General features: G+C 40.9%; 1 protein-coding gene across 1 annotated transcript; it reads right to left on the bottom strand.

The window, feature by feature from the left end:
- Positions 1-5650: 5650 nt before the first annotated feature.
- On the bottom strand, positions 5651-7490 carry nkx2.1 (NK2 homeobox 1). The gene is made up of 2 exons (XM_036593596.1): positions 7119-7490; positions 5651-6374 (listed from the first exon to the last, which is right to left on the bottom strand). The coding sequence occupies exons 1-2, from the start codon at positions 7483-7485 to the stop codon at positions 5698-5700; spliced, it is 1044 nt and encodes a 347-aa protein (XP_036449489.1). The 5' UTR covers positions 7486-7490; the 3' UTR covers positions 5651-5697.
- Positions 7491-13815: the final 6325 nt, after the last annotated feature.

Below are 13815 nucleotides of genomic sequence, written 5' to 3'. Positions count from 1 at the left end.
TTTGCCTCAACTGCACGATCAATTTTCTGCTTTCGACAAACGTTGCAGTCAACTTTAATGATAAAATGTTTTTGTTAGTTTATTCCAAGTGGATGCCAACGGAAAGGAATTAAACGTGTCCTGTAACAAAGTACTGCTGAAAGTTTTCAGCACCTCGGACAGCGCACAAACAGCGCCAGGCGCGTAAATAACTTTCAGTGCTTGTCTGCTCGAATCGATTTTTCGACAATCAGAGCAGAACTGGCATCCAATGATTTTTCAAATAGCAGCAGTGTTATTTACCTGATCTGCAGAAAGGGTCACCTAAGCACAGAGTAAGTGCCGTAATGAAAGTTCTTGCCTGTGATGAGTTCATTATAGATAATGGCGTTAGCAATATGAAAGCAATCTGATTTTAAAGAATTGCACCCACACTGTTCATTTGAAATATATCATTCACAATTAGAGACACCACTTCACTGCCGCATCACTTTAAACGCACCATCCACTCTAGACATCAAAGCTGGTGAACACATACAGTAAACAATACATACTCAATTATAACCGTTCATTTAGAAGTTCTGTACAGTCCCACTTAAAAGATGGTTCTTTAGTAAATGCATGGTTCTCAAAGGCTTCTTCTTGACATTGTTACAATAGCAGAACCCTTTTTTGTGCTATATATAAGAGCATTTTTAAAAAGGTTCTATACAGAACCATATACCATATACAACACATTTTCCATCAATCTGGAGAACTATTTCATCATGCAAAGATCCGTTTAAGTATGAAATAGTTCTATACAGAACTAATGGTTCTAAAAAGAACCATTGCCTCAAATAAATAACAATAAAAATTACAGATTCATCACTATCGCTTCAGATCCATTTAAATTCCATAATTGAAAAAGTGGTCCTCATTTTCCTCCGTGGCTTAGCACTAGCACTCAAGTTGGTGGTCTTATTGGTTGGCGTTCATAAAACATTGAGCCTAATGGCAAAACTGATCAGAAACGGTTACTAAGCTCTTCCTCCCGCTCATCTCCACTGTGGAATTCTGAATGAGAGTGGCGCAGAGAAGCAAAGCCCAGGACAGCCTAACTCTCGTATGATTGCGCTGAGATTAGGGTCTAATTGAAGGGGGTAACTGAGACCTTTGCTCCTAAAGCCGCGAGGACTGTCCGTAGTTGTAGATCGTATGTGTTGAAAGACAGCGATGAGAGCACGCACGCTTCCAACGAGTTATTTTCAACAGCGACAAGTTCCACACAAAGACCACACACCGAGCCTCAGACATGTAAATGTAATCTGCAGTCTTTCACAGCGGATTCAACAAAAAAGTCCCGAAAACCTAATAGAGTCTCTGGGCGCATCAGGATTACGGTGGAAAATGGTCTCTTTTGCCCAAAGAGTAAAAGCGAAACTCTTGCGAGTGAGTATGTTTCTGGTATATTTGGTCAGCTCACGTGATTGAAGCTGAGCGAGTGGTTTCATTGAGTTGCCAGCGTTCTTAGCACTTTATAGCCGCATTTTTTCTAAACAGTGCTGTCCATTATATTATGATGTCTTACACTAAATGCGTGGGATTTTATGTTTTTTGCACATTTAAGGACCCATTGTTGGAGCGCAACCTCACCTAAAACGATATCGTACATGGAAACGAAAGGGCATGTGGACGTTTAAATAGGGAAATGACGACATAAAATGTCCACAAAACAAGTTATATATATATATATATATATATATACATGGTGACACTTTATTTTGAGTGGTCCTAGATGAAACACTCAACGGACTCTCAGTAACATCAAAAACATATGAGGGTTAAGATTAGGTTTCGCGTAATGGAAGTAACATATTAACAATACATCTTAGGTAAGTAACGGTCCATCTAAATATATATGAGGTCAGTTGTGACATACTTTATACACTTTGCAAGTGCAGAATTTCTATAGTAGCCCATAGTAACTGTATAGATAATTTAATAAAAAGCTAAAAGAAAAAGAGCTCCTTTAAGGCCATGACAATATCATTTTGGACATAAACGACTGTTGATTTAAAGCGAGTCGCTGATTTAACGACCCTTCATCTAAAAGAAGTGCGCCATTACAATCAGCGACTCATTAAAACGCCCAAGTCGTGGCGCAAAGTCGCCGCTGCTAGCTGGGCCTCCACATCCACCTCAAACATCTTCATCGGGGCCGCTTGTTGGATTTAGAAACATTGGAATGGTTTATAAATGGAGCCCGAATACGCATCTCTACACGCATCTTAGAGCTTTTAATTGTCCCTGGATTTCTTTCAGCCCGCTCCGCTTGTGTTGGACTTATCTTCGTCCTAAAACTGGGGAGCAGCCGAACTCATTTCCAGCACAGAGTTTAGAATGTCGGCCTCCTCCATATAAAAGAATTGGAGGCATTAACCTCTCTCTCTAAAACCCATTTATATGCAAGTACAATAAGCTGTCAACAAACAAGCCGCCAGGTGGAATAAACAGCTGCCAGCATTCAGACTAAATGGGTGCCAGAACAGAATGGAAAAAGGAAAAACTCCAATCCCTCACTACACATACAGCACTGCGCCTCCATCCACTACACATGCTCCCCGGGCATAAGCCTTTATCAGCTGTCCATTTCATTTTACCCAACCTGAATCTAACATGCAAAGCTGTTAGCTTTTCACGAGCGCTGACATCTACTAATGAGCTGTCAGGAAATGTAAACACATATTTTTTTAACTGGCCAATTCAAACACGCTATTACACGAACAATAAAACTACAGCGTTCTTCTAAAACCAGACCACTTTGCCTTTGTACACATGAAATAAGCTTGACATTGACGTGATTCCAACGATGGTGGTTTACGCGTCCAGTTGTGGTTTCAGTTTAGAGCTTTGTTTCAAAGTAATGATGAGGAAAAATCAGACAACTCTGCTTAAAAATGGGCACTGTATAGAAGTTTCACTCAAGTAAAAGTGGAGCTAAACTTAAGTGTTACAGTGAAAGTCATGTTGAAACATTTGAGTATAAACGTTAAATGTTTTAGTAGATACATTTAAAGTTTTTCTCTTGTTTAATTTATACTTTGTTGAAGGTTTAAATTAAAATGTAAGGAGTAAAAAGCATGTTTTTTTCCTCATGGAAAAAGTTGAGTATAAATTCAAGCATTTCATAATATTTCATAATGCGCAAGTGCAAATATTCCAAATCATAAATAAGGTTAATACTCAATACTTCAGTGTAATACTCCCCTGTCAAAATCCACTGTATTTTGGCTTTGGTGTTTAGAGAAGGGCTTTGTAACAGAGAATATTACACATTTAAATGACTAAAATTACTTTTCACATGTAATACGTGGGCAGTGGTTCAAACTTAGTCAGTAGAGTGTTTAACAATGAGGCGTTCAGTGTGGAAGACAGGGGCAGGGACTCTCACTGTCAGGTGTTCCTGTCAAAGGCATCTGTTTTAGGCGAAACTGTTGCTATGTGCGAGGTCATTAGGTGTCCCAATGCAGTTTGTAGCCTATACAGCCAATACTGAACCTCAGCAGTAAGGACGCTTTCTCGTTTGTTCTTTATTGTTTCGTATTGGTCACCAGTCGTTTGGTCACTCTATAACTTTTTACTAGCCCCTATACGAGCCTGATGACCTGACATTTTTAAAGTTTTTTAGATTCTTCTATATTTCTTAGATATTTAAAATAAATCACTTAAAAGAAGATCAGTTGGATGTGAAGTTGTTGAATTCAGGCCAGTGCTCGCTCAGTTATAGCTCACACACGCACACACTCACTCGCCCCTCTGATGTTTATACACTTTATCAATACGTAAACAAGTGGGCCATTGGATTTACCCCTGCTTCTCCCCAGCACTGTATTGATAGAGACTGGCCCGATAACTCTGTGTAGATTGTCTTGCACAGTTATTTGGGAAGGCTCTGTTGTTTGGTCAGGGATCTGATTGATAAGCTTGCTTTTAGGAGCGTTTGTTTGATGTGCGCAGCTTTAAAAGGAGCGCAGACCTCACCTTTACTGACTCACTCCCTCCCAGACAAACGCTCGCGGTAAAAAGAAAAGAAAAAGCCCAAAGGACGCCGACTTGACAAAAGCCCGGCTTTCGGTTTACCTTGTGCAAAAGACAAACAAGATTAGGCCTTTCAAATATCACTGAAGGTAACAAGTATAAAATAATGTGCGGTATTCTGCGGGTAAGTGAGCGTTTAGAATGCATATGGCCATTTCAGCCGATTTTCTCCTGCGAGGGAGGATGTGAGCTATTACTGCACACGTGCAGGTCAGAATGAGGGGAGAACCATCCTAGCAGAGAAAAAAATGCAGATCTTTTGGTCACTCCATGTTTGGCTGCAGTCCTCGCTTTCTGGCTTTTTCTCTTTTGGGCTCTCCCCAGAACAAGCATAAAAAGATGGTTCTTTAAGAGTTCTTTAGTAAAGGCACTGGCTCTATTTAGAACCATGAGTTCTTTGCATGTTGAAATTGTTGTTCAGTTTGATGGGGAATGTGTTATATATTCTAGCTTTAGCTTTAAAGAGAATGTGTTGTAAATGGTCCTAGATAGACATTTTTTAAATGATCCTATAAAGCACCGAAAAGTGTTCTTCTTTTGTTACAAGCTTGACATCGTCACAATAGAAGAACTCTTTTTTGGTGCTATATAGAACCATTTACAAAACATTCACCATAAAGCTAAAGAACCATTTCACCATGCGAAGAAACATTGAGCATGAACTCGTGGTTCTAAATAGAACCATTCCATTTACAAAAGAACCCCTGAAGAACAAGAGTTAATTTAAGAGTATTTCCATCAGAACATTCGGGGAATGTCGAAATAACCGCATGAAATTTGTCCTGCAATTTTGACATAAATCGCTTTGTAGCTAATCATTCTAAATTCTAAATTCTAATGAATATATAGTTTAAATGTGCTCAAACACTTTTTTCTTTTTCCTTTCAAAGGACAGCCTGTATATTTTCTTAAGCCTCTATCTAGTGGGTGTAATCTACCATTAATTCTCGCAACCAAAAGCGTTACTTTTTTCATAATTTATTAATATGATTGTATGACTGCATTTAAGTCAAATATCTATAAGTTACAAGGAAATGAAACGTACAAATACAAATGGAACTCAAATAACATGTTACCCTCAATATCGATAAAAATTTTATACAATATACATATCGCTAAAAACTATGTATTCAATCCAAACCTTTTACAGAAATGTACAAGCTACGGCTTACATTGCAATCTATAAGAATAATCAGTCAGACTGGGAGGTGGCGTCTTAATGGGGGCAAACGTGGCTTTTTGCTTTAATCCGTCGGGAATGTGGGCTTTTATTGTCTCCGTTTAAAAGCTATTATAAATAATTCCATCTTCTTCACGATCTTTGGACGCACATCCTCGCAATAAGAGACTGGAAAGGCTATCTTTCTCAGTCTGAAATGGCTGTGTTGCTCGCTGCCTGTGTTTTTTGTTGCCATCCCCCTCCAGTCTGGAGAAATTTTAGGGGGCCAAGCACCAGATGGAGCAACAGAGCCGCAGTTCGAATGGCTACAGTATCTGACTTTATTTTTATTTTGTTACTTTTCTTGTTGGTTTGATGGACAGACGTCGAGACTATGTAGCTTACAGTTGCTGTCTGTCTGTCTGTCCGTCCGTCCGTCTGTGCGTCTGTCTGTCGCGTTCTTATTGTTCGCGCCGTCGTCACCACGTCCTGCCGTAAAGCAGAGCGGAACAGGGCAAGGCCGTGCCGTAGTCGGTGCCGGATGAGTTCAGGTGTGAAAGGCCGGACACCTGCGTTTGTAGGGAAGGGGGGCTCGCGCCGTGCTGCCCCAAATCTGGGGACTGTCCGGCGCTGCCTACCTGCTGGCTCTGATGCTGGCCCATCGAGCCGTTGCTGGACATGATCATGACGTTGGCTCCCTGGTGGTGGTGGCTTTGCACGGCGCTGGTGGGCGTGTGGCCGCTGCCCTGGCACGGCTTGCCGTCCTTCACCAGCACTGGCACGGCCACCCTCCGCGGAGACTGCTGCTGCTGCTGCTGCTGACACGAGCTGCCCTCTTGTTGCATCTGCTGCTGGGACACCTTGTCTTTGGCCTGCCGTTTCATTTTGTAGCGGTGGTTCTGGAACCAGATCTTGACCTGGGTCGGGGTCAGGTGGATCATGCTGGCCAGGTGCTCCCTCTCGGGCGCAGACAGGTACTTCTGCTGCTTGAAGCGCCGCTCCAACTCGTAGACCTGCGCCTGCGAGAAGAGCACGCGCCTCTTTCTCCTGGGCGCGCTGCTCAGAGAGCCCATGCCTTTCCCAACATCCGCTAACGAGCCCAGACTGCTCATACTGCCCATGTTCATCCCGGATGAAGAACCCATGAAACGAGAGACTGAAAGGAGAGAGTGCTCGTTAGAGACAGGGACTAGTGCACAAGGGCTAGTAGAAGATTGATGGACAGTAGAAATGATGAGCAATAAAAAAGAAATAATACTACTATCGAAAATAATGCACAGAACAGAAACAACAACAAAACAACCACAACAACAGCAGCAACAACAACAACAACAACAACAATAATAATAACAATAACAACAACAACAATAATAATAATAATAATAATAATAATAATAATATAAGGATTACTTTATATAAAAATACAAACAATAAATACATAATAAAATAAAAAAAATAGAATTCGGTTGACAATTCATTTTCTAGCTAACCACACGGCGAATATTCCCAATTACGCCAATTATGCATGCATGATGCTCGCCCAGTCGCCACTCTCTTTCCTTATGTTCGCCTAAAGCAGGGTCAGCGCGTGAGAGCTCGTTAATGGGCTGAGTGGATTTGGTTGAGCTCCCACACCTGGCTAATTTAAATCCGTGAAAAGAGGCGCGAGCAGTGTACATTCACCAAGCACCTAATATCCAAACACTTGCCCTCTCTGACTTTCAGTGTTGGTTTAAAACCCGAGCCGTTTGCTAGGTGTTCGTTTAGATTAGCTCAAAGGCAAAAGCTACAAGCTTCCGTTTACACTGAGTAACAAAATCGTTCCTGATGTCAAAAGTAGAAAACAGGCTGCGCGCTGCAGCATCCGCCGACGACGCCATGTGTTCTCGAGGGCACTTACTTGTAGAAAAGCGCGGGTCAGGGTTTGCTCCGTACCAGCTGGTGGCTGTCGTGCTGCCCCTCATTCCGTCCTGATAAGCCGGCAGCTCGCTCATGTTGCCCAGGTTGCCGTTGCAGTAGCCTCCCATGGCCGTGTGGGACAGCTGCGAGACCCCGGCCGCTGTCATGTGGTAGGCAGCGGGCACCGTCCCGTTGTGGCCCATGTGGTGCTGCTGCATGGCCGCCTGCGTGACTTGCGGCTGTCTGTACGAGGCGAGAGGAGCCCCCAAGTTGCTGCTCTCCATACTTACTTTTTTGTAGCTCTCCTCAAGAGGACTCAAGATATCGGACACAGAAAAGGGAGTCGTATGCTTGGGGCTCATCGACATTGTTCTGTGCTGGAGAGGAAAGAAATTAGAAGCCAAAGCAAAGCCGTCCCTTCTTGTCGTTGGCCAGCTTCCTCTGGTTCCTGTTGCTTCGGGCAGCGAGCTGGACACGTAAGAGGGAGCCTGGAGTCCGCCTTAATTGGCTTGAGTGGGAGCTCGAGGCTGACTTTCGTTTGTTTTAGCTGGGTGCCAGGTTTAAGGCTACCATCAGAGGCGGGGCATCAGCAGCAGCGAGGGCAACAATACAAAGCAACGCTGTCATCTGTGCAGCAAACGCAAAGAGCCCCATTACGTGGTCGCGAGCTGCCCCTGCCATCCCCCCCAACCCCGCAAACGCGCACACATGCAACCCCCCATCGGCGCTCAAAGGTGTGCTGATTTCACGTTCAAGGTGTAAATGTCTGTGCGGCTTATAAGGGCAGAGATGGGAACAAAGGGATGGATGAAATATTGACAGTTGGAGTGATGTTTATGAGGGGCCCCTTAATGAGGAGTGCACACGCAGACTTGAATCTTCGAGAACCCACTCAGTTGGCGAAAAACACACACACACACACACACACACACACACACACACACACACACACATACACACATATACACACACACAGAGAGAGAGAAAGAGGCAAAGCTTGAGTTGAACTCCTGACTTTTAATGGCCACAAGAGGCTTGTGGTGATTGCAGGCGTGTTTACATTATGCCCCATCGTACTCAGACATGCAAAAGTGCCCTTGCGACGAGGAAGGAGCGCTGACTGATAAATAAATAAATACATATGCGCGTGTTAAGAGGCTGCGTGAATGATTAACTCCCTCTTTTTTCGGTGTGATATATTATTGGGCGTGAGCAGCGTGTTGTCCAAATTCCCCTCCACTCCGCTCAGCCGCGCAGTGTTAGAGGAAGGCGCTCGGAAGGAGGAGGAGAGGCTCTCAGGTGAAGTTAACGGCGCTCAAGTAGCCTGCAGCTCTCAGACTGCTCAGCGCAGGTACACGGAGCTCCGCTCCGCTCAGCCCGCTCAGCACACACCGCTGTCAGTGGCCTTCTGTGGCCGAGAGACTGTCAGGAGAAGCTGAACTGCAGATTTCAGCTTCACTGACTAGAACGAGATTAGAATGGATCATTTTAGAAAAACATGATAACATCAGAATGGTATTAATAATAACAAATATACGAACGAGTAAGAACGAATATAATAATAATAATAATAATAATAACATGACCACCAACAGCGCTAATAATAACAATAACATCAATAATATTGAGGAGTGACAATTACAATTTCCAGTAACTTTACATATCTGTGTATATTATTATTATTATATTATTATTATTATTATTATTTATTTTTCAGTATTATATTGCTGCTTTACTATTTACTATATTATTAATATTATTATTCTTCTATTTCTTATGTATCTAAATTTTACTAGTATATTATTGCTTTTACTATATTATATATTATATAATTTTACTGTTTACTACATTATTATTATTATTACTTTTTCCTATTATTATAGATTATATACATTATATATTTATATATAATATATATTAATATAGTATATATAATATATTATTATTACTAATTTATTATTATTATTATTATTATTATTATCTGTAACTGGTCCTCGTTTTTTTCGTCCTTATGTCAGTTTATTTATTTATTTATTTATTTTTGGTCGCAAATTTAGAGACTCTTTAAAGTACAGCCATCAAACTGCTAACCGCTTGTTTTCCGTTTAGGTGTGAACATGAATAGCTACAGAATCAGTAACTTCAGCTCAGATCAGTCAGCGATGGCGATCAGGAGCGCGAGCAAGACGCAGAGGGGTAAATTTGATATTTCACCCTCCGATACAGACGGAACAGAAGCGGTTTAAATCCGCGGGCGGAGTGAAGGACCACAGCCGAGTGTATGTGCAGTCTGCTTTATTAACAGCGCCCTAAAACCACCGCGCCGGAAAACAGAGGTAAGACTGTAGAACCGGCCTCTCACTAAAGAGCAGAGACTCCTCTCAGTCCTGCGCAGCGCCAGCTGAACTAAACAGCCTTAATATAGACTGTTACAGTTAACACGAGCACAGAATTACTACCACAACAACCACAACAACAACAACAACAACAATAATAATAATAATAATAATAATAGTAATAATAATATTTATATTATAATATTATAATAAATATTTATATACATCTGATCATATTTATTGGGCCTGTATCATAATAAACAGATGAGTGTTTATTTCTGGTCTGTAATGAAGATTTATTGTAGATTTGTTCATAAGTTTATGATCCAACCACTTTTACCACTTCGTGTCCGACAGTCTGTCCGCGACATATGAGTACATAAAATAATGAATGTCACATATAGCGGTATCTAATGTAATTAAAAAGATAGATTTGTTAACGAGTAAAACATATTTTCGCAACCTATTCATGTTAACAACACAACAAAATATAAAGATGAAATAAAAGCTTTAAGCTTCTTATTTCTTCATTAGCTTCCATTACATCTCAATTTGAAGATAAACTGAACAAACTGAAATGATGCTATATTTTTTATTCAGTGGCATATTTAAATGAATCTTCTCTGTAGAGTCTCAGTCAAAGAGCTCGAGCTGCAGCTCTTATAAAGAGCTGTAAATGATAGCAGTTTAAACTAAACGGCGGCCACAGAGGGCATGCGAAAATATAGAGAAATTAAGAAAGCTTTATTCCACCACCCCCCACCCCCCATCTCACTGCAGTTTGTCTGGAGGGTAGACAGCGTCTTCTGGTGGTCGTAACTCGAACTCGGTTTAGAAAGGACAGAAATGGGCTACAATGTATTTTGCATGTGAGCGTTCATTTGCTGTAATAACTCTAACATTTCTTTACAGTTTCACTCAGTTGGCGACTGTCTTTGTCTTCTCACTTTTCTCTACGCGTCACCTGCGTTCACTCCAGCTCCAGACACAGTTGCAATGGCAGTTGAATGCAGGTTGTCCTCGCCTGTGGGTTTATCTGCTCGGCCTGGAAGCAGGTGAAGGCACCTTGTGCACCTCGAGCTGATAATGAAGTGTACTCTGCACATGCAATTATCACAATTAGACTCATAACGTGCTTCCTTCGAAGTCTTGGGCCTCCTTAATCCAGCCGTCAAAAGGCTCTCTTAATTATCTAAATCAGGCAGGCTCCTCTGTGCTGGAGCACGGCTATCATGGTCAATTAACCGCAATTAGACAGAATGCTTTCACTCCTTCGCTTGTATCAAATCGACGTATATTGCAGGCGCTATATCTGGACACCTACGAGCTTTTCTTCAGTTCTAAAACAATCTTTTACTGTATTCCAGTTCGTAGAGTACAGTACGGTGAACAGCACATTGTCGATCAGTGGAAATGTATGTGTCTGATTACCTAATGAGATCTACGTTCTTCATCTCACTTCAAGAGATCGAAAAGACCGTTTGATGGAAATGCTGTTAAGGTAGTGAGGTAGATGCTGGTGTCTCCTTATGTCTAATGGAGAGCTCTGTCAGGGCTGATTGGCCACTGAAAACCCTTTCTAGCCTGGAGGCCTGTGTCTGGCCCCTGTGTGCGAAGGAGACCACAGTGCAGGTCTGACACCTAGTGGGCAATGTCATGCAGTTTCGTTGGGGCAGAAGATTGAGGACTCTGGAGCCTTTCTTATCACTTTATCAGAAGAAGTCCACATCGAGAAAGCTGACCTCAAGATGGAGCCAGTGGCTCAGCTAATGAATCAACACTTCTAGCATATTGTGCCTGTCCCCTGCCCCATTATGGCTGAATCCATGCACTGAAGTCTTAACAAAGCAATAATGAGGCAGTGGACAGGCATAATGTATATATCTGTGAAATGTATATGGTTATTATGCACATCAGATCGTATGCAAAAGTTTAAACACCCCAATCAAATTTCATGGTCTGTGATCGCCAGCAGCCCCGGTGGTCTACCTTCCTGCAGAGTCTAGTTCTAACTACAATCTGCCCACCTGAAGCTTATCAACTTCTTCAGGACTTATGTTCAAAATGAAAATAAGTTAACACATCTTCTACAAGAAACAAACTTAAAAATGTAGTACACAATTTATATTTATTTGCTGAGTTTAGCATTTTGGGAAAAAATATAAACCATATAAGCCATATTTTCTGTGTTGTTTATACCCAATATGTTAAATTCAGCAAGTAAGCATGTTCTCTGTAGAGGATGTATTCACTTATTTTCACTTAGTTCAAACTTTTGCGTACTGAAAGTGTATAAAGTGGAGCCATATAAATGTCACTGTAAAAGATGGTTTCAGTAAAACTGAGTAAAGTTGAATGAATGAATGAATGAATGAATAAATAAATAAATAAATAAATAAATAAATAGTTTATATGAGCAAAAGCAATACTTAATACTATTTTTTAATAATATCAATTAATATCAACTCTCAAATAAATACTTCAAATTAATGCATGTTCTGTTTTTTACAGTGTGGTGTATTTTCACTCTACAGTTATATATATTTAACCTTAGACGTATTGATTAATTTTTAAGCTTAAAGGGCCAGTGTCTTATTTTTTTTTTCTTTTTTTCTTTTTCGCTGAGGTCCACTTCTGGCATTTATGTGCCAAAAACAGTCACAAATCATTTCATATGACCTCTATATATCCATTAGAATGATATAGTTATATAGGCTGTTTTTGTTATTGCTTTTTTTAAAGACTGAAAAATGTAAATGACCTCTGTTCTGATTGGCTGCCATGTACTGCGCCTCATTCACAAAGCAGTCCAGACTGAAACACTCCTTATAACTTCAGTGTTAAACTGTTATAGGCTGAATAGACGGTTAAATAGTCATTAATGCATTTCTCTGCACTTACTAATGCAGTTCTTTAGTTAATAAGGTGTGTATAACAGTGTGGGAAGTTTAGCCTCTTGAACTGAAGTGTCGTTATATGGATCCATGCTTCAGTTCTTCACTATCGTAAATATAACTTACACATTAGCTTCATAGCAGTTTAATTAATAGTAGATAATAAGTCCCAAAGGGCCCATATCATGAAAAAGTACATTTTCGTCGCTTTCCTGAAAGTGTAATGTAGTCCGTAAACATATAAACATATAAAAGTTTCAAAAGAGCCTGTTCACTCCTCAGTCGATACAGTCCATAAAGCTGGAAAAACAGGCAGGTGTGAATTCACTGTTTCCGTGGCGTCATGAAAAACATTTAATATATTGCAGATATCAGCTTTTATTACATCCATTGTAAATGCAATTTTTTGTTGTTATTATTTTTTTTATCTTAATATTCACTACTTTTCGTCTTTATTGTCTTCATGGTGCTGACCCCATAGACTACGTTTACAGCCTCTTCGCTCCTGTTTGATCATTTTGTGGTATTTCTATTCACAATATGACAAACTAGCATGTCTGATGAATGGGCTGAGTATTTCTGCCCAGCTTTGGCTCGTTCTGATTTCTACAGCATGTGCGATTCTTTTTTGTGTGTGTGTGCTTTTTTATACTTTGTTTATCAATTAACAATACATTAAAAAAGAATGTGAGTAAAAGTCAGAGGCAGGACTCTCTCTCCCCCTGTAAAACAGCAGAGATCTCTGAAAGCCTGTCTTTGTAGCTCTCAAAGCCCACCAAGTTTTAAACGCCATTGTCTCGTTAAACCCCATAAATTTGTCAGCAGGGACTGATTAAACATCACGAGAATTGAAACACTGAGGATTTTGTCTAGGTCTTTTTAGAGCGCGCACAATGGTCCTTTCACATGGAGACGCAGACAAAAAAGTGGAGAAGATGAGCTGCGGCGCTTCAGAGCGCTCCAGTCAGCAGCGCTCCGGCCTCCATATGCGGGGCAAGGTGGTCCGAGACTGGACAAAAGGCCAGGTGACGGACGATGCGCGACTGCCCTCACAATTAATGAAGAAGAAGAGCTCTCTGGGGCTGAAACAGCGCCTGACAGAGACAAAGACACCGCAGTCCAGATTTATTTTATTTGACCATTTCATGTAGATCTGCATTTTGCTTTGTTTTTACTTTGCCTATCTATCTATCTATCTATCTATCTATCTATCTATCTATCTATCTATCTATCTATTTTTGCTTGCCTTTTTTTAAAGTAAGGCTTTAAGGCTACTATGTTTGTGTGCTTATACGTCAAATTAAAAAGACACTACAGAAGCTGCTATCTGTAAAAGTGTTGAGGTTCAGCTGCTCAGACAAAGATCTTGATCTGTGCCCAGGCCTAATCCCCCTCTGTTTACCTTCTATTCTTATGCTGAGTCCTCAGATAAGTTTTCAGCTTCTAGATTGTTATTTGCTCCTCTCTG

This window comes from Colossoma macropomum, unplaced genomic scaffold, assembly GCF_904425465.1.
Source record: "Colossoma macropomum unplaced genomic scaffold, Colossoma_macropomum, whole genome shotgun sequence".
NCBI lineage: Eukaryota > Metazoa > Chordata > Actinopteri > Characiformes > Serrasalmidae > Colossoma > Colossoma macropomum.
The sequence above is the reverse complement of the archived record's forward strand: the minus strand, read 5'-3'. Positions and strand labels throughout refer to the sequence as shown.